Here is a 26,284-nt window from a genome sequence, read left to right as displayed (position 1 = left end):
TTGAACATGAAAATATACATTAATTTATCCGTGCATTGCCTATAAACTCGCACCTCGACTTTTAATCATCACTAAATACTCACATTCATGTATCATTTCAATACAACTGTCAATTCTGTAAGGAATTATTTTATACAACCTTATTTATAAAAAGCAACTTATAATTAAATTATAATACATAACATTATGATTAAAAGGTGATATTTTTTAACTTTATTGTTTATATATATAGACACGCTACAATCTCGAATATTTGTTCCCTGCACTGCACTGGACAACCAGGCTCGCTTCAACAACCCTGTTTTTCTCTCTAACTATCTCCGTGTGGAAGTGACGGGAGCCCTAGCGTCGGAGCGTGGAATTGAGAAATTGAAGAGAAAATGCAGGTCTCAGGTGCTATCAGCGATGTATTGGTGGCACTGCCACCGTCGGGAGGTATCCGGCTGCCTGAATTTCGACATTTGCATACCTTTTCCGACGCCAAAAGTTTCCTTTCCGCCGGCCTTCTCAAAGTAAGCTTTCAGTCCTTTCATCTGCATGCTCTTAATTTTTGCTCTGCATTTCTTATCGTTTTCTTCTTCGGCGGATTTTGGTAGCGCAGCCTGTGTTGGAAATTTTTTTGTATTTAGTCTGGAATTTTCTTATACTCTGTCTTGAAAGTTGTCGCCTAGATAAGACGGGCTTTTGAAAACTTTCCTCGTTGTTAGCTGCATATGACTCGGAAGTTTCAATTTTTTACTGGGAAGATGCTTGGGGGAGGAGGTCTTTGAAATTTTTTGTCTCCTCTTCCTCCTATTTTCAGCGAAACTGAACGTAGTCTCTGACACTGTTTCAACTGCTTTGGAGTGACAGCTACCCGAACTAAGACTCTTGGTCCTATTTATAAGGCAAAGATTTTTTTTTTTTTGCCTTATTTATAAGTTATCTCATTGAATTTTTATTGTGAATTTCTCCATTTATCCTCCAGAGGGAAAATATGATGTTAAAATATATATATTTAATAGGGTAAAGTTGAGAAATTATTAAATTTTTAGACAGTTAATGAGTTTTAAGGTTTTCTTGATTATGATAGAACATATTGAAAGTGTTTTATAAATAGGATTAAAGTAATATTGATTATTTGGAATTCTGAATTTCTGTAAAGCTGAGGAGTGTGAAACTAGATTTTTTTTTTTTGGTGGGTGGGGGGGACACATATTCCAAGGGCATACTCCAACCCCCAGTTATCTTCCCTGGGATGTCCAAGAACAACTCCCTTAACCAATTGATGGAAGGGTATTGGAAACAAAGGGGTTCCAAATTCCTAGATATAAATGCCAAACAATGTTTTTTTTTTTTCCCGTTGGTCTTTGAACGTTTTATTTATAGGAAGCTCATGTTATAATAAATGCGTTTCTAGACTTCTTTTAACGGTGATTTGGTTGAATAGGCTTTACTCACTCCTGCATTTAATTTCCACTTGATAATCTATTTGGTCAAATGATACTTCCTCTGATTTTAAAGTATTAATTAAAGCAGTTTTCCGTTATGGTTCTGTTAAATAATCATGATTGTACACAGAAGGGTATAATGGCTAGTTAGTTATGCCGGGTAGAGTCATTAGGCCTATAAATAAAGGGAAAATCAATGTATTCAGAGTAGTTGTCAAGTTGACAATTGATAGATTCAGTTCATTGTATCTTATCTCTCTGTTTCCTCGTTCTCTATTCTCGACTGTTTCCTCCTCACCTCTCTTCTTCCATTTTCATACTACAATTATGTAACAAGCTCATGCTGCATGGATTGTGAAAACACTAGGTTAAGTTCCATTACTAATAGTTTAATTACATTGATATACCTGGAAGGCTGTTTTTTTCTCGCTTCATGGGGCATCTAGTTTGCAAGAATCTAACTATTTGACCTTAAACTTGAGAAAGACTTCATAGGGTCACTCTGTTGGTCATTAAAATTTTTCAATTTGCCTTGACTTTCATGAATAGATTTTACTCATCTTGATTCCTTGTCACTTTCCCTGATTCATGGCATGTTCCATTATGTATTATTAGCTTACTGTGGCTAGTCTTTTCACTGGTTGGGGAAAAAGCACGTGGGCCCCTCTCCTGGGTAAACTTTCAGATTTGTAATTTAAGTCCTCATGCCATGGAAAATCTTGTGCCCTGAGATTACTATATTGTAGTGAAAAAAAAAAAAAAATGAAACCTTGAGGATAAGGCCCGCATCTTCTAACTTCAAGCTGAAAGTCAACTAGATTGAAGCTGAAGCAAGAAATTCTAGTAAATATTGTATATTCATTAAATGTACCATAATGTCACCCGTATATAAAGTTTTCTACCTAGTTAAACGTTAACTCATATATTCTATTACGTTTACTTGAACATTCTTATGGGCGGGAAAGCTAAACATTGTTTTTGGTATTTAATTTGCTGTTGTTCTATTTTGAAGTAAACACTATAAAAGTATTCTCTTCTATTGTAGAGCTGTCCTTCAATGGGCAATTCCAAGCTTTATAAACTATACAACTGCCGATCTAGAGGCTTAGTCCTGAAAGCATCGGCTGATGCAAATGATAATTCGGTGCCTGTTGCTCCCCTTCAATTAGAATCACCAGTTGGTCAGCTTTTGGCACAAATCTTGCAAACTCATCCTCATCTATTGCCCGCAGCCATTGATCAGCAACTTGAGAACCTTCAAACTGATGAAGATGCCCAGAAAGAAGAATCTTCGGCTCAAGATATTCTTTACAAGTAAGTCCTTTAGATCTGGTATGAAAATAATTTTGTGCCCCGTTGATCAACAGGTAATAACCTAATTGATTGAACAGTTTACTTACCTGATGGCTAGAGCAAGAAGCTGATGGTGAGCCTATCTGGGATAGAATCAACCTCAACTGAATTTATAGTTCATAATTTGATAAATAAAATTTATTGAATAAGAGACATGAGATCAGGTTTTGATTTGATCAATTGCTTATAAACAATATCTGATTTATTGATCAATGATAGAGCAACAGAATGTACTCCCTTACAAACACTAAGTAATGGTGGAAATATATCATGGTAATTTGGAACAACATACTGTGTTTAAGTTGATAAACAGAAGCCTGCTTAGATTGTATCACATTTTTCGCACGGCGGCTCTTTCTATCTTTTAATTTTTTCTTCCCCTCATGCATATTGGTTCATCCTGTCATCCAGGATTGAGGATTTTAAGCCTTTACCCCATTGTTTTAAACTACTTTTTTTTTTTTTGGTACATTGTTTTAAACTACTTTTGCCAGTAGGGAAATTGCTAACAGAAGTGTTCTTACCTTAGAGACATTTACATACCTTGATAAACCTTGATTCTTTTGTTCAAATCTGAATTTCAGGAGGATAGCTGAAATAAGAGAGAAAGAGAAGCGTGCAACATTGGAAGAGATTATATACTGCTCTATAGTTCAGAGGTTTGTTGAAAAAGGCATTTCAATGATTCCAAAAATATCATCAACCCCAGAGCCGACTGGCCGAGTGGATTTCTGGCCAAACCAAGAGCATAAACTAGAAGCTGTTCACTCCCCAGAGGCATTTGAGATGATACAAAGTCACCTATCTCTTGTCCTAGGGGAACGGCTGGTGGGTCCTCTTCAGACAACTGTTCAGATCAGTAAAATAAAACTCGGTAAGTTGTATGCTGCTTCAATAATGTACGGATACTTCCTCAAACGAGTTGATGAACGGTTTCAACTTGAGAGGACTATGAAAACCCTTCCTGAGGATTTTGGTAAAGCAGATGTAAGCTTCGAAGAACCATCACCTTCAACAGGCTCTGGGATCCGGATTCGTTGATCAGAATCCCTGCATATGAAGACAATGATAGCATTATTGAGGGAGAATATTACATAGACACTGGCGAAGCCAAAACATACAGGCTCAGATCTTATGTAATGTACTTGGACGCAGAGACCCTGCAGAGATATGCAACCATACGTTCCAAGGAAGCTATATCCTTGATTGAAAAGCAGACTCAGGCCCTCTTCGGGAGGCCAGACATCCGAGTCTCTGAGGATGGTTCTATTGAGACCCCCAATGATGAAATGCTTTCCATCACTTTCGCTGGTCTGACCATGCTGGTTTTGGAGGCGGTCGCCTTTGGATCATTCCTGTGGGATGCAGAGAGCTACGTTGAATCCAAATACCATTTTGTTAACAGCTAGAATGCCATCTTTGTAAATCTTTCGACTGCACAATGTAGATTGTAAAGCATATGAATGTAAATGTAATACAGGGAGCATATCTATTTTATGATACTGCTGAACTCAAAGAAGACAGCATGGCGTATTGCAAGGAAAATTGATGCAACTTGTAAATAAGTAGGTGCGGTTTCTGTGCTCTCGCCAAAACAGATATATATATATATATATATATATCTAAAAATTTCAAATTCCAACAAAGCGCTATTTATTGGTCATAACTATCTTGACTCAGAGGACTGGTTCTGAATTGAGCAATGCGTCAGGTCCAAATCATGAAACTGTTTTAATTATAAAACCAAAATATGTTATAACTTTTCATTAAATGTAAATAAAAACAATCATTTGACGAATGCATTATTAACTTATTATTAAATTAAAAAGATACTATAATAAATTAAATATTCATTCAATTTTTTTTCTTTTGAAAATAATATTAACTATGATCGATTGTTAAAAATGATTACTTATATGCCTAATCTCCTTGTATTTAATTTGAATAATTTTAATTTTATTGTAAATACAATTTTATTTTAACAATATGTTTTCACTTTATTTTATATTTTATTTATAACAAATTTAAATTTCAAATTTCAAATCATTCAAGAGAGATTGTATATAAATTTAAAAAAATTAATTTATTAAATCATTTTTAAACAAATACTTACTCCATCCGTTTAAAAATATAAGGTATTTTTTGAGAAGTTGAATATTAAAAATATAAGGTATTTGTAATCTTTTAAGGTGTAATCATTGCCTTTTATTTAAAAGTGTCCCTATTATTATTAATAATGACTTTATATTTATTGTAGGGTATTTAATAGGGGTAAATATGAAAAGATAGAATTAATTTAAAAGTAGGTAACTATTTTATTAACGAATAAAATTCAATTAAAAATGACTTATATTTTTAAACGGAGGGAGTAAATACTAAATATTTTAAAAGTTCTTTTAAAAAATAATAATAAAATTCTTTTAATATATAAAAGATAATTTAATTTTTTAAATATCATAATTTAAAAAAACAAATAATATTTATATATTTTAGAGAGTTTTATTATCGTTTTTTTTAGATTGAAATGCTAATTACTAATTTCTTTATTTTTTTTTTAAAACCCTTCAACGAGCCGGGTGCTGAGTCAACACCTTCACCTGCTCGTAGAAGATCCCAAACCAAACGACCCGTTCGCCGGCGCGTGTGCGATCCATCGAACTAATTCTGCTAAATACGCTTCTCCTCGATCAAATTTGCTTCTTTGGTTTTTTCTCTCTTTTAGATTTTCTGGATTCTTCATTCACTCTTTGTCCAGAAGCATGGGTTATGACAACGATCCGTATGTCCCTCAATCTCTCAGGAAATTCAGTTTAGGGTTTGATTTCTGAGATGATTTTGTTCATTTTTCTCGACTTTTCTATCTGTTAGGTATCGGGATGAGGATGGAGAACCATTGATGGATTACGATGACGTGCAATCCGATCGCGAGCTCTCTCCCGAGCCCCAACAGCAAGGGCTATTCGACGATTTGGAGGAAGATGTCGATGATTGGCGCGGGCGAGAACGATCGCAGACTCCGGTCTATGACAATGATTCGTCCATGTCAAAGGCGAAGCCTAGGAAGAGGCTTATCAAGAAAAGTGATACTGGGGGCCAGTCTGTGGCTCCGGAGCTTGTTGATGAGGATGAGGAAGCGGATGGTAATATTCCAGCAAGTTTTGTGAGGGACGGGTCTGAGGAGGGGGAGGGAAGAAAGAGGAAGGGGAAGGATGGTGGCAGTGGGAAGAAGGAGAAGAGGTACAAGGGGGAGAAGAGGTTGGGGAGTAATGGTAAAGGCGGCTCAAAATCTGGGTTGTTGAAGAAAGGGTTTGCGGTTAAGGCAGGAAAGGATCATGATGGCGATGTCAAGGAGATGTGGGATACGATTGCTGGGGGCGACTCTGAGGTATTGCACTGTGAATTTTCATGACTAGTTCCGCTGATAATTGAAGAATAGTACTAATCAGACTTTGGCCGGTGGAATAGAGTTTGTGGTTAATGAGAGTTTTATAATGTTCAATGACTTATATTGCTGAGTGTTGCTTGATTAACTTCAATTTTTTCTCTCTCTTTCTGATTGAGCTCTACTAAATTTTGACACTCAGTTGGTACTCATTCATGTGTTGTCTTTTGAGTGTGCTCATTATTTGGATCACGCTTTTGCTACTTACTGATCAAATATTTTATATTTCATTTAATAGGATGATCAGGAGGGCGTCAGGACAGTCGATGATGATAATTTCATAGATGACAGTGGGGTGGAACCTGCTTTATACGGTAGTGATCATGAAGCTCGTTCTCCTGGTGATTATGCCCAGGTTGATGATATAATCTCTTCACATTTTTTCCATTTGCCGGAATTCAGTTCCACTGCTTTTGATTGTGTTATTGAGACCAGACTTCTGTTTGAGAATTTTTATAGTAGTTTTCGTTGTTCTTCCTTGCTCTTTTTTTCAAATCCTATTTTTTTTATTAAAAGTTTTACTGATGCTTGCCATGGGAGGCAATAATGAGAAGAGTGGAATGGATAATCTTAAGTCCTATAGAGAGAAGTAGAAGAAGACTGAAGGAGACATTTATGAAAGTTATTGAAAGAAACCTCTTAACTAATAATATTTCTAAAAACTTGGTTGCTGTTAGAGCATAATGGCATCGTACAATTTATGTAGCCGACCTTACCTAGTGGGATAAGGCTGCTTGTTGTTGTTGTTTTCCTTATGCTTATATCTGGCTGATTTACTAGGCAGAGGAAGGTGAGGAGGATGATGAGATCAAGGAACTTTTCAAGATGGGTAAGAAGAAGAAGAAGAGCGAGAGAAGTCCTGCAGAGATAGCTTTGCTAGTTGAGAATGTCATGGCTGAACTTGAGGTTACAGCTGAAGAGGATGCTGAACTCAATAGACAGGGGAAACCTGCCATAAATAAGCTGAAGAAGTTGCCTCTTTTAACTGAAGTCCTCTCAAAGTATGCAACTGCTTGTCTGTTTCATATTTGCATGCAGTGTTTTTCTTGTGTTTCTTGTCTTCTCTTTATATTAGTTATCATTTTTAATTTTGAACTATGTTCAGGAAACAACTTCAGCAGGAGTTTTTAGATCATGGAGTGCTAACTTTATTGAAGAATTGGCTTGAGCCCCTACCAGACGGAAGCTTACCAAACATAAACATCCGCACAGCAATTTTGAATATTTTGAATGATGTACTCAGTTTTCCCTCTACGATATTTAAAATACAGTAATCATTGACCGATAATATCTAGCACCTGATATATTGAGATATCTGGCTTCTGATATGTTGCTTATTATGCAGTTTCCTATAGATCTTGAGCAGTATGATAGAAGGGAGCAGCTGAAGAAGAGTGGTCTTGGAAAGGTCAGGTTACTTGTGCTTAACATTCCAAATATTTGAACCAACCCTCCTGCCTGCCCTTTTTCTATTTTGAAAAATTGGAAAACGTGGCAAATCATTTAGATCATGTACATTGAAATGACATTTTTGACTCTTGTATGTTGTCTTGACAGGTCATTATGTTTTTGTCAAAATCTGATGAAGAAATCAGTGTAAATAGGAAACTAGCTAAGGAGCTGGTTGATAAATGGGTAAGTGATGCTTGCCTAATAAAGGCTTGCTACAAGCGTATATTTTACCTCTCTTTGCAGCTATTAAACGTTCATGTTCTTATACTATGTGGCAACAAGCTTCATGAGTAGAAAACTAGGGTGTCATCATGTTAATGAATTTTCAATTATTGAAGGAATGAACTTCCATTTATTCTTTTAGTATCTGCATGTACCCATGCTAGTGCATGCATATTATTTGTTTTTGGATAGTTTAATTTTGTTTCCTTCATCAAAGTGACTGTGACTTTGTTTTGTTTTACTTTGGTGCTGCGGTTGGACATTATGTAATGGGCAGGCTTGACTGGCAATTGGGAACTGATAAATGATTTTGTAGTCAACCATGTTGTGTGGCATTGAATTCCCCCTGGCATCAAAGATCTTCTGTTGGAGGTCATCCTCCTAGGAGATCTCCCTGTGCCAAGGCTGTGCGTGGGTCTTGTTTGCCCCTCAAGAGACCTTATGCTCATGTTTGTCCTTATGCCAACAGTGGCTGATAGCTGCCATGGGATTGGTAGGTGTGAGCATGGGGATTAAAATGGATCCTGAGCAAGTCCTTTTTTGTATGTGTTCATGTATTTTTTTATCCTAGTGGTTTTCTTCCTTTAAACCATTGGAAACTTATGGTTAAAATAAAGTTGTAACGAATAGCATACAAACTCATAAGCAGGCCTCCTCTCTCTTTGGATTTATGCTAAATGTATTAATCAGAATGGGGGGAAAATCTTCAAGAGGATGACAATAACTTATGAGAAGGGATAACTAGAGGACTCCTAAATAATGCTGCACTGGACCTATTGAAAAATTGTTAGTTCAACAGGAACTAATCATATTTATGTAATTGTCAAATTGTGATTGCAGAGCCGACCTATATTTAACAAGAGTACAAGATTCGAAGACATGAGAAATATGGATGATGACAGGATTCCTTTCAGAAGGCCACCAGTGAAGAAGTATTCATTTTTACCGTTTTTTGCTGTCGCCGGCAATATTCTTATGTCTTACGATGAACTTGTGTGATTTTGTTAATCTCATGTAGGCCTGCAAATAAAGCTTCAGGAATGGAATCTAGAGATGGTGATCTTGATTTGGAATTTTCACAGTAAGGGTTGGGTAGCATTTTTGTTTTTCTTGTGGAATAGTGAGACTGGAGTGGGTAGTCACTATTGCATGTTTTGGATTAAAATTCTAATGTGATGTAGGCGGAAGTCTGGACAGTCCTCTACCAGACAACTCACAACTAGGCCAGAAGCAACACCTTTGGATTTTGTGGTGCGGCCCCCGTCTAAAGTTGACCCAGAAGAAATTAGAGCCCGTGCAAAACAAGCTGCACAAGATCAGCACCGTATGAAGGTCTTTGCTTTTCTTGCATGCACACTCTTTAAAAATATGGTTTTGTGATCTCATAGTTATAGCCAGCACTAAAGGTTGAAAGGGGAATAATTTGACATAAATGAATTATTGGTTGCAGATGAATAAGAAGCTACAGCAATTAAGGGCACCCAAAAAGAGGCAGCTTCAAGCCACTAAGTTGAGCGTCGAAGGTCGGGGCATGATGAAGTATTTGTAAATTCGACCACCTTGATACTGGATGGATCTCTCGATTCTATGAGCCTTTTATAATGTATGGCCACCAAGTGGATGATTATGGAAGAATCTGAGCAGCGTCTATGGTGACCTAGTGGGAGAGTTGTTAGTTGTCAACACCAAATTGTTGATGGGGATGAGGTGAAATTTACTGCAGTAACTGCATTCATAGATTGAAGAATTACATTTATAGTTGATGGTGTAAGCGCTAGTTTTTTTTTACTGCATGCCTCCTTGAATAATATCGTGGATGCGAATTGCTCATGTTAATTGATATTAGTGACTAAGATATTGTTTTCTCTGCGTTATCGGTTACGTAAGTTATTGGTGACCAGCAAATCTTGTCAGAGATCGTCATTTAGCGCCGAGAGAGGGGGCATATGTTGTGTATGACCTTGCATGTTGCGTGTTCTTTCTTGCATTTTGCTCGCACTCAAATCTTCTTGCAACAACCAGAACACGTGCGTACCATATGCAGCTTTTAATTGAATTTGTAAGCGAACGTGCACGTGTCCAAATGGCTTATCAACTCTCATTATCGGATATTATTGGTCTTTAGCTAAATCATATATTGCAAACGTTGTGAACCTCTTCCCATAGGGTTGTGTCCCGAGGGAATTTTCATTGGTCTTACTTGCAAGTGTGAGTCTTGAACCTTAAATTCATTTAAGGATTTAGATTTTGGACCTAGTGGTCTCGGTGTTGGAGAGGATTGTGGATGTTGTAATACTGAAGGCCTTTTAAAAGGCAGCGTGACTTTCTTCTTGACTGTTTTTCCTTTTGGGGTATGTGACTCGGGCTCTTAGCTCATAAATCATAAAGCAACAGGGGCTGAGAAATGACATGTGGTGTGTAACGAAATCATGGGTCGATCCTGATAGTATTTTTAGCACATCGTTTACTATCCATTCATCTAAGGGCAGGTTTACATCTTAAATATAGGTTTAATTTTAATGTTTATTACAATGAGATTTAAACTATTCAAATTTAAGGCGTTTCAAATTTTAATTTTAAATAAATGTTTTTATAGAATGATTAACATTTTATTTTAAGTTGTGCAACTATTAAAATAAAAAATTATTAAAAACATAAAATAACATTAACTGGACAACCCAGTTATAATCCAAGATAGTTCAGTTTTCTTGTCATTACCGAAACTTTCAAAGAAAAGAAAGTGATATTGTGCATTATTCTGGCCAAAAGAAATTATTGTACACTATCGTTCAAAACGGTTACAGGAGTCAGCGTAAATAATACATAGAATAAAAATGAAATTATTAAGAAAACAAATGAATATAATAATTCTATGCATTAAAAATAACACTTACTTTTTAAATAAAAAATTAATAAGAATAAATATTTTAAAAAATACTACATACTTTTAAAAATAACTAACCAAAATTAATCAGAAAAGAGCGTACGATACAAGAAAAACATGGTACGATACACTTCTCACTATACATACAAAGATACGTACAATCCAGCGTGGTTTGACTGCTAAAAAAACCAAGCGGAATTAGAAATGGATAATGTTACAAGAAGAAAAACAGATCCTAAGACTTAAATATGAATGGTAGGCTATAAAATACAATTTATTTTTTTTGGAAGAAAGCTCTAAAATACAATTTGAACTAAAGGCTATCCTGAAAAAGGACTTCCTGGTGCTATTTGGTTAGTTGATATCCCTCGAAAGCAACACTCAGCATGTAGCTAAGTCTAATGACTACCCTTTACATCCTCCTCTTGCACAGTCTGCTGAGGTTCATCACTCACATTTTCATCATTCCGGCCAGACCTCAGATCTTCTTTGCCAGGTAATTCCCCCAGTCTCTCCTGGAGAATAATTTATATTATAAATAATGTGAGATAGCATATTCAGACTATGGAAAATGTGTTGATAAAAACTGAATCCTAGGAGAGTAGAGGATTAAGTCAAGTTAGAACGGCCATATCAGCCCCTCTAGGCCTCTTTTATGGGCTGAAACAGTGTATAAGCGCTATAATTTACTGCCATGCCCCATCTTTTTTAGGGAAACACTAGGTGCATCAAATAGCAAGAAACCAACATCAATTTTCAAACCATATCAAGATTTCAACATCACCTTCAGTGCAGCATTCTCTGAGAGCAACTGCTCACACTCACTCCTGATTCGACTCACTTCTGAACGAAGGGAAGCATTTTCTTCTTTCAGAGCATCAGCTCGCTGGGCTAGTTCCTCGCATTCAGCCTGAATTCAGCACTCACAGGAATTATGGACACTAGAAAAGTAAAATGTGCAACAAGAAGTAGGATGGCTTGTAGGATAATCTGAAATTACCTGCTTGCGCAACCTGGATCTGCGAGCAGATTCCCTATTAGATTGCTTCCGCCTCTGTCTTTTAAGCTCTCTTTCATCCTATAGGTCAAGCAGGAAAAAAAAAAAAAAAGATGATATACAAGCCATTGAACTTCCTAAATATGATCTAGTTCAGTGAAGAGCCATGATAATTTAACAAGGAAATAACCATAATCATGTCTGTTGTCAAACTAACCTGTAGCCAAGGCTGTGACTGAACACATCCTGGGATGCAGCAGTAACCATCCCCTCAGCAACTGCAGTAGAGGGAACCTTTCCATGTTGCAAAGGAATAGTCGCAGAAGTTGCTGCTCCCCAATAATCCATTCCTATATTGAAGTTTGCCGTGGGACCAGGAACTGCTCCAGGAGCACCAGCAATAGAGATAGGTATAGGTTGATTAACCCCTCTATGATGCGCATTAACTCCCCCATTTTGAGGGGCATACACTGCATTCAGCAAAAAGGGTGAACTTCAGCCATAACAAACACACTTTATGGGCTCACAAATTGCAACACGCCAACACAATTATAGAAACTACTAAAAACATAACCATGCCTGACCTTCCAAAGAATCCAGTCTTCCCCCCGATTTGAACTCAGGGTCCTACAAAAATCACAATACTTATGATAGTTTCCTGGAAACTGAAGAGCAAAAACACTAATAAATTATTTAAAATGTCCCCTCTATATCTAGAACACAATAGAAACCTTTCCCAAGAATCAATCTAAATTGTCTTCAGATTAGATTGCAGTGCACGCCGACACTGCTTGCTTCAAACTACCATAGTGTTGCACATGAACATATGATTTTCCCAAATTGTAACTTTAAGCCATTAAAATATTATTTACCTTAAATGAACAGCAGTTCTCTTCAGAACTACGCAAAGCCTACTGTTGCTGTCAGGATAGCAACCCTACAAAATCACCTTTAGGCAATCAAAGTCAACCATTCATTTGGGTCTTCATTCCTAAATCACTCAACAATATTGCTAGCAAAAACTGATGATGACTTGGTCATATGGGATATTAAATCCCGCATTGAATAGTATGAGATGCTCAATGGGGTATTTAATTATGTTGTTTCACCCACCTCAACAACTAACTTTTGAAGTAGGTTCCTCGTCCCACTCAGGTGTGCACCAATTGATATCAAAGAAAGGTAGTCGGCAGCTCTAGAGAGGGTTACCAACAGAAGGTTTTGATTGGCAGAAGGCCGAGTTAAGTGTTATGGAGTGCAATTGCCGAATATTAGCTTTCCATGAATTGATGACAACTTGGTAGTATGGGATACAACGACCCACATTGAGGAGTGTGTGATGCTCAAAGCGATATTCAAATGGGTTGGTGCTCCCACGGCCACCTCAACAACTAGCTTTTGGGATAGGATTCCTTATCATCCTTAATTACCCATTAAAAACACAAGAAAATATGCTGCAGAGTTTATTTCACTATTATATATCTCATACTCTTCCCAGTTTATAATAACTGAAAAAAGTCTATCAACATATATTAACCATGTGGTAGCAAATAAACAACTGATAAAGCACTTACATCCTGAGAATCTGCATCACTTCCTTCACTGGTATATTCACTTGCACTCTCCCCACTGCAGATCCAAGTTGGCCTCTCAGCAAACATATCTAATATGCAATGGCAAATGGCAAGCCAACGCAAAAGGCAGGCTAAGGAAACAATCCACTTATAACATCACCAATTAATTTCCTACTGTTGACATTTCAAGATGATAGGTAAAAAGAACAAATAAGAAAATTCTCAGGAATCTGATGGCAAATTTTATTCATACAATCCAAATTATATAATAAAGCCAACTGAAATTTAAAAAAAAAAAAATCCCTACCATTTCATAACCTGCGATACTATTGTTCAGTCAATCTGATAAATTTTGAAGGGGTTATAAATGATAGAAATTAGAAACTGTAGGAAGTTATTGTTGATTTTATGCCCAACTATCTTACACCCACAAACCTGACACAAGTAATCACATGACAATTTGAAAGCAGATCAATCATACACTAGTTCAGAAGTCAGAACTCAGTTCTTTGACGCCACAGTTTAGAGAACACTGGGCTTGAAGAATAAATGCAAATTGCTCATAAAGGTGGCCTGCACTATGCAGGAAGCTACTTTGAAGTTTGAACAGACAAATCTGGATGCAATTTTAGAGTACTGTTTATATCACACTTAAGCATCTGGATGCAAGTTTCATCAAATAATACAGATACCAAACAAATGGTCACTGACCCAATTCATAAATCAGAAATTCACTCGTCTGGATGTCACAATATAACAAGCTCTATAGTAGAGTTAGTCAAATTATTACCCCAACTTCTCTTTTAAACAAATGGAAGGGTAAATGAGAAACAATAGTGATGGAGGGAAAATTAATTTTAAAAAAATCTCCAAGAGTGACATTATTTCACGGATGGATGGCTATTGTACCCAGTTATAGGCAAAATTCAACAACTGGATTGATTACCACATAACACTGTACCTTTTTGGATGAATTCCATTAGTAGACATCCCTGGTGTTTTACTAGGTTCATTATTCTTCCCAGTGACCATATTCAAACCGCTCAAACTTCCCTTTGATCTTTTTATTGGCAATTTTTCCTTCATCTCAGGAGTCTTAGCGCCACCTCCCATGCTGGCAGGTATATTTCCCTGCATTTAAACTCAGGTCAAATTTCCCTTGCTTAAAACAAAAACAGGTCCTGCGCAGAAGAGGAAAACAAGAGAGGCAGAGACAGGAGAGAAAGAGGGAAGAAGGGAGAGAATGCAGGAGAAAAAACTCACAGCCTCGGCAATACCATTAGAAGCAGGCATGGCAAATGGACTAAAAGGATAAGATCCCTGTACAAATTCATGGCAATTGTCAAATGTAACATTTTCTGAATTAGATATTATAATTCCTTAAAATAACTTCAAGAAAGCATAATTCACAAAATGATACCGGAGGCATTGATGGATGAGCATATATTCCACCTGGGGGATACATTGCAACATAGGGATGTGGTGGAGTACCATAGGGAGGCATGATATGCTGCAATAAGAATTTAATCAATGAGCCAAGAAAAAATTATTGAAAATCCATCCCAGATATTCTGAAGTAATTAGTAAAAAGAGGTATACTTGCAAATACATAACATAAAAAAGGATGACATTAAGAGCCAAAAGGACCCTTCAACAATATATGATCAAAATCTAAATTACTTACGCCACAAGGATGGGTGCGACAAATACCTGGACACCCCACACATATGGAGGGGGGTGGGGACTTGATGCCACATATCCATGTGGAGGTATAGGAGAATATGCCTGTAAAATGAAGCCATGAGAAGAAATCAAGCATTATGAAGACAAGAAACGCCAACAAAAGCTTTTAGTTATAAACCTGAAAGCTAGACCAGTCAGGATTTACTGTTCCAGCGCTGGTGGTCGGAGGCTGCTCCTGGATAAACAAAATTTTTTGGTCACATAGAAAGACCAGGTAAATCACCAATGCCGTAACAGATAAAATAAGAGAAACCTGGCTGGACCTGTGACGTAGCAGGAAGTGTCTTAGGATCCTTCTCTTCGGAACTTCTATTCATCTCACTGCCACCCATGCTTTAATACCAGCAACTAACAAAATTTTGCACTAAACCATCCTGCGCCATAAACTTGACGTCAGTTACAAGAAAGCTCAAGAGGCATCGGTATCCAGTCAGACTACGTTCCACATTGAGAAGTTAAGCCCGTTAGACAAAAAACTTAAAGCACATGCTTGATGCTTCTGCCCTGAATTGCTCAATAAGGATGCAAGTTATCCTAGAGCCAATCTATATAGCCATCTTAAACAAACAAATTGTTCGCCTCCACAATAAAAGCAGTTCAGTAATCCGTGTCAACTTAGCCCAGGAGAACCCAGCCAGACCTAAACAAACTAGGTTATAGTAACAATACTGAGTGAAATTCATAATAGCAATATAAATAATTCAATTCAAGAGAGAAAAACTACTTTAATCACCACTCAGAAGTTGGGGTTCTTCGAAGCAGAATCAAAATCTGGGCGCCGTGGAGTAATGAAACCAAGTGAAAAGAGCAAAACTTCAGATGAAAAATAGAAAGAAAATAATCTTCCTTCGGTATGACAGAACTAGTTTATAAGGTAACACAGCTGTGTCAGATCAAGAATCAGGGCTTTTTTTTTCTGTCTGGGTTTAAGTAATTCGGACGTTAACGAAGAGGAACGCACCGGTCGCCGCAGGGCGTCACGGTCCGGTTAGTTTTGGTTCCTAATTTCCTATTTCATCCCCAGTGAAATCCCCGTTTCCCACCACTACAAGGGCCCGCAAATTACCAACGCGCCTTTCGTTAATAAATAGATCGGGGTGACAGTGTGCATTTATGGATATGTGGATGTTGGGAGGAAAAAAAAAATGTTTCCATATGGGGTCTATATCATATTACATTATATATTATAATTTTCGTTTTAAATTATAAAATATTTTATATAAAATTTTACATAACAATAAAACTCATTAAATATATTTTACAATCTTATTTTTTAAGATAAAAATATGAATTTTTAAAAATATTTTTTATTTAATACTCCATCAATAAAAAAATATTGAAGAAAGTGAATATATAAAAAGAGTAATATTAAAAAATTATCATTAATAAAATTTTATTTTTTAAAAAATATTTTATATTTTAGAATGTCAATTTTTTTAAAAAATACCTTATAATTTAAGATGAGAGAGGTATTATATTTCATTACATAACATTATTATTAATATTATTATATTCTGCGTGTGTTTATGTTATAGAACTAGGAGGTATGAGGCAGGGTAAAAACGACTATGAAGTGATAAGATGGGAGAATGACAAAAAAGGACATGAGAGAATATTAGTTAAAAATTAGAACTTGTTTAACAGTGAAATTTCAGAATTTATAACTCAAATTTTAATATTTATAATTTGAAGGTTTATTTTATATTAATGTTCTTTCAAGAAGCTCAAGTGTCATTCTCCCTAATAAAATTTCCTTTGATTTGACACCAAAAAAATCCCTTTTGTTTGTTAGAGATAAATTAAGTTTTTTATAGATTATGCAAAATTTAAAAATAAGCAACACAATTATTTTCTATAAGTTTTGTAATATTGATATTATCAAATTTTACTTAAAAAAAAAAGGGAAAAAGGCACTGTGTATCATATCTTAAGTACTTGAACCAACAGCCTCAGCCTCTCAGGTCCCATTTTGTTTTTAGGCTCTGTCTCCACCAACGCTAGCCTGTGCATGTTTGTTTTTCTGATATTTCACCGATACGCTCCTTTGTGCTACTGTATTCACGAATTTTTGTGGACAAGTGTTAAGTGATCTTCTCTGCTGAAGAATGAATTGGCCAATTAGGCTCTATTGAAGGGTCCGGATTTGCTGGGGCGAGATAAAATCTAAACCATCTAAATCTAATTTAAAAGATATGTATTAAAAGTTTTAAATTTTTCATTTTTAATAACAAAATTATGTTTAATAAAAGCATAATTAAAAAGATCATTATTTTAAATTATATTCCTATGAAAATAAAAAATGTAAAAAAATAAACTTAAATCTAGACCGCCTACTTTTAATCCGAACGGTTCAATTGAATGATGAGCACCAAATGCATTAAGATGGCATGGAATATATTTTGACAAAGATAAATACAATACAATCCAGCTTTGCTTGACTGTCAAACAAGCCAAATGAGAAATGGGGAATGTTACAACAGGAACTGCAGATACACTGAGACTTAATATTGATGGTCAGCTCTAAAATCAAATTTGATATACAAGCTATCTAAAACAAGAACTTGCCGATGTTACAAGGTTAGTTTATATTCCTGGGCCACAATCAGCATGTAGCTAAATTCTACTGATCACCCTTCACAGCCTTCCTCCTGCCCAGTCTGTTGAGCTTCGTTACTAACATTTTCATCATTCTGGCCGGACCTAAAATCTTCTTTCTCAGGAAGTTCGCCCAGTCTCTCCTGTAGAATCAAATCATCATTATTGCTATCTTATAAAATTATGAGAGCGAAAACATTCAGACTTCAGATTATGCAAAAATTTGTTCAGGTCATAATAACTGGATCATCGTCCAAGCATCATCCTATCCTTTGTTGGTTGCCACTTGGTGCAGGCAGAAAACCATCAACAAATGTCAAACCATATTAAGTTTTCAAAATCACCTTCAGTGCAGCATTCTCTGAGAGCAACTGCTCGTACTCACTCTTAATTCGACTCACTTCCGACCGGAGAGAATCATTTTCTTCTTTCAAGGCCTCAGCACGTTGTGCTAGTTCATCGCACTCAGCCTGAAAACAGAAAGCACAGAGGAGAATTACAGACAGGAAAAGTGTAATCGTGCAATCATGAGTAGGATGACTTCTAGAATGCTCTGAAATGACCTGCTTGCGCAACCTGGATCTGCGAGCAGATTCTCTATTAGACTGCTTCCGTCTTTGTCTTTTAAGCTCTCGTTCATCCTACAAGTCAAGGCGGAAAAATGAAATACTATTAAAGAGCTGTAAAGGAACTGATAATGCATATGTAAACCTTATAAGCCAGATCAGTCACACTATTAAAAGCAATATTGCAAGTCAAAAAACAACTCAAAAAAGAACCAAGTTATGTCCCAAGATAAAAGCTTCGAAAGAGGCAACAGGTAGTCAACCCTAAAACTCCACATTATCACTTAACGCTCTACATAAAAAAGCAAAAGCAGCAGAAAAGTGACATAGAAAGATACCAAGAAAAATTCAGTTATTCTAATCAAGACCATGTTGGCCAAGGAAATAATCGGGAACATCATGAATGACAAGAGCAACAACAACAAGAAGAAGCCACCACCCAAGCTATTTGGGGGGGGGGGGATCCGAAATAGCTCAGAGAAGATGCGCCAATTGGGTAAGTGCGACACAACCATTCTACTAAGAAAGAAGGCACTGCCACCACCCAATAACAAGAACATAACTTTGCAGTTAGCAAGAAATTCTGATCTTTCCAAAAGGAAAATGTCTAAATTCATCTTATTTCCTCCCATTGTGAAAAGTTTGAGGTGCAGCCCACCTATCTGCAACAAAGTATGCAAAATCATAACAGCCCAAAGGTCAAACCTTGTTGAGAATTAGAATAGATATTGTATTTATTGTATGAGATTAAGGCTGAATAGATTATGACTAGGAGGATAAGAATGTAATTATTACTCATTAATTCTTTGCCTTGTATATGTAATTATAAATAGGATAGACAATAGGCCAATACAGACACGGACTACTTTTTCCAAATCTCTCTTATTTTCTCTTCATTCTTCAAACCTAAAGTGTTCAATTTCAACAACTCAAAACTCAGTAAACCCTAAAAGGAAGTTCCTCAAAGAATGAACAAGATTTCAAGTAAAAAAGTTCTCATAAATTCATTGCACAATAAACTCTCAGGAACTTTAAGATTCTAAGATCAATACACCACATGCTACTAACGAGGCCACACTACTATAGGTCTACAGTACATCACCATTCCACCTGTGACTTCTCACGCCATCTCCTTGATCCAACATGTGAAAACCAATACAATTTTGGATAAAATTTAGCAATTAATTTGACTACTAATACTACGTCCATTCATGCTGAAAAATGGGCCATGATAGAATGACAAAGCAAAGTTCACATTAAATGAGGTATCTGCGGTACCCTGCAAAGGATCAGGTGATTGAACGTGCCAGAAGATAAAATAGTTTGCAAATAATTAATTCCTACTATGTTACAAAAGCATACTTTCTAGAGGTGTCACAGTGATGTAGAAAATTTGTGGTAAGAAAAAAAAAAAAGCTTCATGAGACAAAGGGGCATGTTCATAAGCGAAAGATAACAAACATCTTTAAGTTATCCTTACAGTTAGAAAGGTGATCACAAGACAGATCCGTTCATCGTAGAGTTTAGCCAAACTACATGTCCAGAATATGATTCAAGGTTTAGTAGTCTTCTTTGGATAACTATCATATCACTATCAGGCTCTATTATTTTAGGCTATGAAATAAATTGTCATATTAATCTTCATATTCTATGAACAGCCAGTTTAGGAATTCAAGGTTGATCTTGTTTTGGGGGGAATCTAGAACTTGAACATCTTTCATTTCAATAATCTTCACTTTATTCATCTTTTAAAAAAAGATATGGAAATATAATTATTTGGTTCTCATAGTTTTCACTTGGTTAAAACTCAGTTCCTAAATTTTAACTTGAAACAACTCAATCCCTATACTTTTGACTCATTGAAACTCAATACTTGAACTTTTCACTCAGTGTAACTTAGTCTTTATAATTTTAACCATTTAAAATATTGTCTCCTATATTTTAGAAAATTAAATTATAAGGACTATAGTTATTTCTTGAAACTTAAGGACTAATGTTTTAAATTGCTAAAATTATCAGAATTGAATTGCAAAGGGTAAAGTTGAGGGACTAAACTTCAGCCAAGTTAAAATTATAGGAACTAAATTACATTGAGTTAAAACTATAGAGACCGAATGATTAATTTTCCCAAAAAGATATTAATAAAGCTAAACTAGTTTTCCTAAATGTTGCATAGACTCCAAGATTGCAGGGTGAGTTACATTGTTTATGGCTTATGAATGGTGTACCTTCCCATAGATTTTATAGTTTAAGAAAAACATAACTTTGAATCCCTACACTTTGTTCGCATTTTGTTATCGGTTTCTACACTTTTTTTCAGTGTTCTAGGTCTTATACTTTTTTTTGGTGTTCTAGAGGGATCTAGAACATCTCTAGAACACCAAAAAACAAAGTGCAGGGGTCTAGAACATTGAAAAAATAGTGCATGGACCTATAATAAAATGCGACCAAAGTGCGGTATCTGAAGTTATATTTTTCCTATAATTTATATTGATAGATGTTGATGTTGGTTGGTTTCAAAATGAAGCGATTCAAATTTTCAAACTTCCAGCATGGTATGAATTTTTACCCCTTAGCTTTCCCAAGTTTCACGACCAGTGCAGAAGTGTTGTTAACTTCACAATTTGTCAGACGATAGCCAAAACTATATTTATGTTTAGGCACTCTGGATCATGATCCATTAATACTGTTGTAAATCAAAATCAATCTTACACCAATAAATACCCTTAAACTTAAAGTTTTCTCCATGCATATTATTCTCACAAGACTCCTCATCCTATAGACCGTTTTACCCCACAACAGATCTTAGAATTAATGCATAACATGGTTTCAAACAAGAACATATTGACCATACAACCACTTGCTGGCAATTATTTAACTTCTCTAAATTTTTGGCAATCAATCAATAGCTATAAAGAGTTATCAGATGGTTTAACAGTGCCAATTCTTAAGCAGTGGTCAATGGATCCGAATATTTCAGCTCCTATTAGAAAGGAAACCCATTAAACTTTATAAACACAATCCAGTTCAGTGAATAGTCATGATGCTTCAACAAGGAAATAGCCATCATCATGTCTGTTGTCAGATTAACCTGAAGCCAATGTTGTGACTGAACACCATCCCGTGATCCAGCAGCAACCATTCCCCCAGCAACTGCATTAGAAGGAACCTTTCCATGCAGCACAGGAACTGCAGAAGAAGTTGGTGCTCCCCAATAATCCATTCCAATATTTAGGTTTGTTGTGGGACCAGGGACGGCTACAGGAGCGCCAGCAGCAGAGATAGGCATAACTTGATTAACCACCCCGTGATGAGTATTAACTCCCCCATTTTGAGGAGGGTGCACTGAACTTCCATTTTGAGGTGGTTCAGCTGTAATTCAGCAAAAAAGGTGAACTTCAGCTGTAAGTTGCAAACTTATGGGTTCACAAATTGCAATACATTTATAGAAACAAATTCAGAAAACGTAGCCATGTCAGACCTTCCAAAGAATTCTGCCTGCCCCCTGATTTCAACTCAGAGTCCTACAAAAATTACAATAACTATGATAATTTCCTGGCAGTTGAAGAGAAAAAAACACTAATGAAGCATTTAAATTGCCCCTCTTTTCAAGCACGCAATAAAAAACTCCTAGAAGTCAACCTAAATTGTCCCAGGATATGATTGCCAGGAAGTCCACATTACTTCAAACTATAATAATGCTACACATGAACATGCAATCATTCAGAGTTGTACAACCATGGTATTAAATATTTATTCACATCAAGTAAATCATGGTTATTTTTAGAACTATATATAGCCTAACTATAGCTGCCAGTATAGCAATCCTCCAAAATTAAATTTAGGCATTATATTAAGAGTTATCATTCATTTGAGTCTTCATCCTTATATCACTCTAAACAAATATTGCGAGATGAAAACACAAGAAAAAATAAGCTCCAGTTTTTTTTCACTGTTTCTTATACATATCATACTTCAAGCTTATAATTGTTGAAAAATCAGTTTCATCGTCAACATATGTTAACCATATAGTAAAATATAGACAGGAGGAAACACACTTACATCCTGAGAATTTGCTCCGCTTCCTTCACTTGTATCTTCGCTTGCACTCTCACCACTGCAAATCCAAGTTTGACAATCAGCAAAAGCATTCAGTATGCAATTGCAAATGGCAAGCCAATGCACTCCATGGGTTCAGAAAACAATCCACTGGTAGCCTTACTAATAAGTTTCCTATTGTCAACAGGACAATATTTCCAACAGATTGATAAAAAGAACAAAAAAGATAACTGTGCTTTCAGGCATACAAAGGTAAATTCTATTATTGTAATCCAAATTATATCAAATAAAATCCTAAAAGAAAGAGTCCCTACCCTTTCATAACCCACAATGAGGACACAATCAGCTTAAACGTTAAAGGGGGAATAAAATGATGGAGCTCAGAAATTTCAGGGAGTAATTATTGGTTTTATTCCCAACTATCTTATATACATATACGTGATCACAAGCAATGACAAAACTAAAAGAAAGTAGTTTAAAAGTCAGTCACTAGAGGAAAAAAAAGATAAATGAGGCATAATTTGACAACCCGATTGATCACCACACGACATTATACCTTTTTGAATGAATTCCATTAGCAGACGTCCCTGGGTTTTTACTAAGTTCATTATTCTTCCCTGTGATCATATTCAAACTGCCCAAACTTCCTTTTGATCTTTTTATCGGCAATTTTTCCTTCACCTCAGGAGGCTTACCATCACCTTCTATGCTGCCAGGTGTGTTTCCCTGAATTTAAACTCCCACGTTAATTGTGCCTTCCTTGTACAAGGGCAGGACCTGTACAGAAAAAGGAAAACAAGAGAAAGGGGAGAGTGCAGGAGCAAAGAACTCACTGAAGCCTCAGCAATACCATTAGAAGTAGGCATGGCAAAAGGACTAAAAGGATAAGATCCCTGTACAAATTCATGGCAATTGTCAAATAATGATGACTGAATTAGAGATTATAATTATTGACTACAAGAAAGCATGATTTACAAATTACCGGAGGCATTGACGGATGTGCGTATATGCCACCAGGGGGATACATTGCAACATAAGGATGTGGTGGAGTACCATAGGCAGGCATAATATGCTGCAAGAAAGAATCAAACCAATGAACCAAGGACAATGACGGAGAAATTACCACACATATTTTTAAGTATTATTAATGAGAGGTATCCACTAGTTCATGACACATGTATGAAAATATATGGCCACTGTCAACATGCTATGCAAGCAAATTTCATAAATAGAGGAACAGCCTTGTTCGTATGAAAACAAGGTTACCAACAAGTCTTTCTTTAACAATCCTATAAGAATGAAAAATTTAAGATATCCCAGAACTTTGTAAAGTAAAAAATTCAGATCTAAGGACTAGATGCAAGGGTGATTAAAAATATAGAGAAAAGTTCAGGAAAAGATGAAGCCCCAGCATATAAATCCTACAAAACTGAAAATTAATCAGCTTGAAGGTCAATTATTTAAAGTATGAATAGTTTTTTGAGGGGGGGAAGCCTGCATATGTTGGGGTATAATCTAAAAGACCTGTGAAAAATTGTATATATATATATATATATGTATGTATGTATGTATTTGAAAGAAGAAAGAAGTACCAGGAACCTTGAATTCAAATGGAAATACAAAGAGATCATCAAGGATACAAAAATTTGAAAGAAAAAAAAGGAAGCCAGGTATATTAAATCATTTTCACAAGAAATGCTCCAACATAAAACACATTAGGTAATTTTCTTAAACCACTCAGACACCGGTTACCATTTACCATTTATTGGGGGAAAACGCGTGAAAATTAATATATAATCCTTAAACCATTTAGCCATCGGTTACCACTTGAGTAAGCAATAACGAGTGGTTTGGTCCACTTAGGTTTTATGTTTGACCATCGGTGAGCAATTACAGCAATCCTAACTATCATAAGAGCAGAAGCAATGATATTAATAATAACATTACAAGTAGCTAAAAGTGCTCTAGAAGTCTACAGTTCATCTCAGAGCCTGAGACACAGCGTATAGTACGTTATCTTGCAAATGAAATTGATCAATCATGATTTCTGTGATAAATACCTGAACGCCCCACATATATGGATGGGCTTGCGGGCTTGATGCCAAGTATCCATGCGGAGGTATAGGAGAATAAGTCTGCAAAATAAAGCAGTGCGGAGAAGTCAAGCATGATCGAAACAAGATATGCCAACAAAAGCTTTTAATTATAAACCTGAAAGCTAGACCAGTCAGGATTTATTGCTCCAGTGCTGGTGGTCGAAGCCTGCTCCTGAACAAAATTTTTGGTGTCACGAAGAAAGAACTATAAACCACCGCCAGGATTATAGATAAAATAAAAGAAACCTGGTTAGACCTGTGACGTAGCAGGAGTCTTGGGTTCCTTGTCATTTGAGGTTTTATCCGCCTTGCTGCCAACCATACTTTAATACCAGTACCTTACAAAATTTTGCACCAAACCATCCTGCACCATTAATTGACTTCAGTTACAAAGAAGCAAGAGAGGCATTCATCTCCGGCGAAACTAAGTTCCACAGTTGAAAAATTAAGCCCGTCAGACAAAACACTTCAAGCGCATGCTTTTATCTTCAATTACTCTACAAAAGAGCCATGACCTTGATGTTGAACGAAGGATCTATTGAGAGCAAAAGAACCAACGGATTACACCCTTTCTCAGTCCTTAATGATGCAAATTATCTAAGATCCAGTTTCTCTAGCTACCTACGCTACCAAGCTAGCACATTACGGAAAAGTTCTGTTCACCCCTACGATAAGAGTAGCGCAGTATTCTGTACCAATTCAAACTAGGTGGTGACTGCAGACCCTAAACAAAACTAGGTGAAACTAACAATACAGAGTGAAATTAATACACAAAACAGTAAATATAAATAATTCAATTCGAGGAAGGAAAATAACTGTAATTACCGCTAAGAAATTGGGATTCCGCGAAACAGAAGCAGAATCTGATTCTGCAGGGTAGTGAGAGGAAGCAAAAGGAGCAAAACTTGAGATTGAGACTTGAAAGAAAAATGGAAGATAATTAATTTGTCAATCGAGAAATTTATTTAACTAAATATAGAAGATATTCTCCATTTTCCTATCACAGAAATCGTTGATAAAGAACTGAGAGTCAGATCAAAAATTGAGGTGCGTTCTATTTGGTTCAAGTTTGCTGGGATGTTCGCAGAGAAGAACACACAGGTCGTCGTACGGGGTCACTGTCCAGTGAGTTTTTCATTCCAAATTTCCACACGTAGTGAAATCCCTATTCTCTCCCCGCGCACTCGCGCAGCCATGTTTTTTTTTCCCCCCGGTTAAGTTCCATATTTTTCCTCTTGTCTTTTAAACGCAAGCCCACTGTTTTAAGGCATGTGAGAGAGAATTCGAAGGTTCCCCCATCCCCCCCCCCCAAAAAAAAAAAACATGTAAGAAAGAATACTCAAAATTTCCAAGTAATTTCTTCTCTAGAAAAGAAAACTAATACTTAGCCTGAAAAAACAAAAAAACTAGTGCATTCAAGGGAGGGAAGTGCCAAGAAACCTAAACTTCACACGTAAATGATAAGTTTGATCATCTAACAAGTGGTATATTTGTTTGAAGGTAACAATTCAATTAAATAGGGCAAAATTTTATGTAGTCAAACTTACAAGATGATCTTGGGAGTATTATATTCATTCAATGTGAATAACCTGTTCTCTCTTCCTGGAAAGTGGAAATAAGCAACACTTTTAGTTGAGTGATTAAGTGGCTTCCACTGTAATATTATATACAAGGTTAAAGAATAAATTTATTTTAAAATTTTTTTATAGATGTAATTGATATTCTAACCTTATTCTAGAAGAATGTCACCCTTCAAATTTAATTTTTAAAAGCAGTACAATGTCATTTCAATTATACCAAATATATGGATGAATTAAATTTAATATATTCAACTAAACTTTTGAATTTATAAACTTTTGTGACCTATTTAG

The 26,284-nt window shown here is 36.0% G+C and overlaps 3 protein-coding genes and 1 pseudogene across 5 annotated transcripts; 2 read left to right on the top strand and 2 right to left on the bottom strand.

Annotated features, from left to right (window-relative positions):
- The first annotated feature begins 270 nt into the window (after window positions 1-270).
- LOC129310352 (UV-B-induced protein At3g17800, chloroplastic) lies at window positions 271-4,348 on the top strand. Its single transcript, XM_054952173.1, is given in 4 exon segments — window positions 271-512; window positions 2,476-2,744; window positions 3,368-3,795; window positions 3,798-4,348. Coding segments are annotated over 4 exon segments (1,224 nt in total). The 5' UTR covers window positions 271-380; the 3' UTR covers window positions 4,193-4,348.
- A 1,026-nt stretch (window positions 4,349-5,374) lies between these two features.
- On the top strand, window positions 5,375-9,773 carry LOC129311992 (protein IWS1 homolog 1). The gene is made up of 11 exons (XM_054954528.1): window positions 5,375-5,562; window positions 5,652-6,168; window positions 6,464-6,580; window positions 7,006-7,226; window positions 7,331-7,460; window positions 7,571-7,633; window positions 7,783-7,860; window positions 8,740-8,831; window positions 8,918-8,980; window positions 9,081-9,231; window positions 9,350-9,773. The coding sequence occupies exons 1-11, from the start codon at window positions 5,543-5,545 to the stop codon at window positions 9,446-9,448; spliced, it is 1,551 nt and encodes a 516-aa protein (XP_054810503.1). The 5' UTR covers window positions 5,375-5,542; the 3' UTR covers window positions 9,449-9,773.
- A 1,128-nt stretch (window positions 9,774-10,901) lies between these two features.
- LOC129312075 (bZIP transcription factor 16-like) lies at window positions 10,902-16,149 on the bottom strand (annotated as a pseudogene).
- A 1,302-nt stretch (window positions 16,150-17,451) lies between these two features.
- On the bottom strand, window positions 17,452-25,618 carry LOC129312074 (bZIP transcription factor 16-like). 3 transcript variants are annotated; one of them, XR_008593450.1, is made up of 13 exons: window positions 25,239-25,618; window positions 24,670-24,777; window positions 24,529-24,585; window positions 24,378-24,452; window positions 23,300-23,389; window positions 23,151-23,210; window positions 22,874-23,043; window positions 22,321-22,375; window positions 21,740-21,782; window positions 21,350-21,630; window positions 18,269-18,333; window positions 18,037-18,162; window positions 17,452-17,835 (listed from the first exon to the last, which is right to left on the bottom strand). XR_008593450.1 is itself a non-coding variant. In XM_054954640.1 (13 exons), the coding sequence occupies exons 2-13, from the start codon at window positions 24,733-24,735 to the stop codon at window positions 17,725-17,727; spliced, it is 1,206 nt and encodes a 401-aa protein (XP_054810615.1). In that variant the 5' UTR covers window positions 24,736-24,777; window positions 25,239-25,616; the 3' UTR covers window positions 17,452-17,724. The 3 variants fall into 3 exon arrangements, 2 of the variants coding, with proteins under 2 accessions (XP_054810615.1, XP_054810614.1); XM_054954640.1 differs by having other exon boundaries at window positions 18,256-18,333; window positions 24,529-24,579; window positions 25,239-25,616; XM_054954639.1 differs by having other exon boundaries at window positions 18,256-18,333; window positions 25,239-25,615.
- Between the last annotated feature and the right edge of the window lie 666 nt (window positions 25,619-26,284).

This window comes from Prosopis cineraria, unplaced genomic scaffold (genome assembly GCF_029017545.1).
Source record: "Prosopis cineraria cultivar Desert tree isolate PC_DT_omini unplaced genomic scaffold, ASM2901754v1 PC5, whole genome shotgun sequence".
Classification (NCBI taxonomy): domain Eukaryota; kingdom Viridiplantae; phylum Streptophyta; class Magnoliopsida; order Fabales; family Fabaceae; genus Prosopis; species Prosopis cineraria.
This window is presented reverse-complemented; position numbering and strand designations above follow the sequence as displayed.

What these genes read in the sequence shown, in the direction of transcription:
- LOC129311992 (XM_054954528.1), top strand. Translation starts at nt 5,543, where the DNA reads ATGGGTTATGACAACGATCC. An exon ending in CTCCTGGTGATTATGCCCAG is followed by an intron (nt 6,581 to 7,005) that starts GTTGATGATATA and finishes CTGATTTACTAG; the next exon opens with GCAGAGGAAGGTGAGGAGGA. An exon ending in AGAAGGCCACCAGTGAAGAA is followed by an intron (nt 8,832 to 8,917) that starts GTATTCATTTTT and finishes AATCTCATGTAG; the next exon opens with GCCTGCAAATAAAGCTTCAG.
- LOC129312074 (XM_054954639.1), bottom strand. Translation starts at nt 24,735, where the DNA reads ATGGTTGGCAGCAAGGCGGATAAAACCTCAAATGACAAGGAACCCAAG. An exon ending in AGTCACAACATTGGCTTCAG is followed by an intron (nt 18,334 to 21,349) that starts GTTAATCTGACA and finishes CTTGACTTGTAG; the next exon opens with GATGAACGAGAGCTTAAAAG. An exon ending in GATCCAGGTTGCGCAAGCAG is followed by an intron (nt 18,163 to 18,255) that starts GTCATTTCAGAG and finishes TTCTGTTTTCAG; the next exon opens with GCTGAGTGCGATGAACTAGC.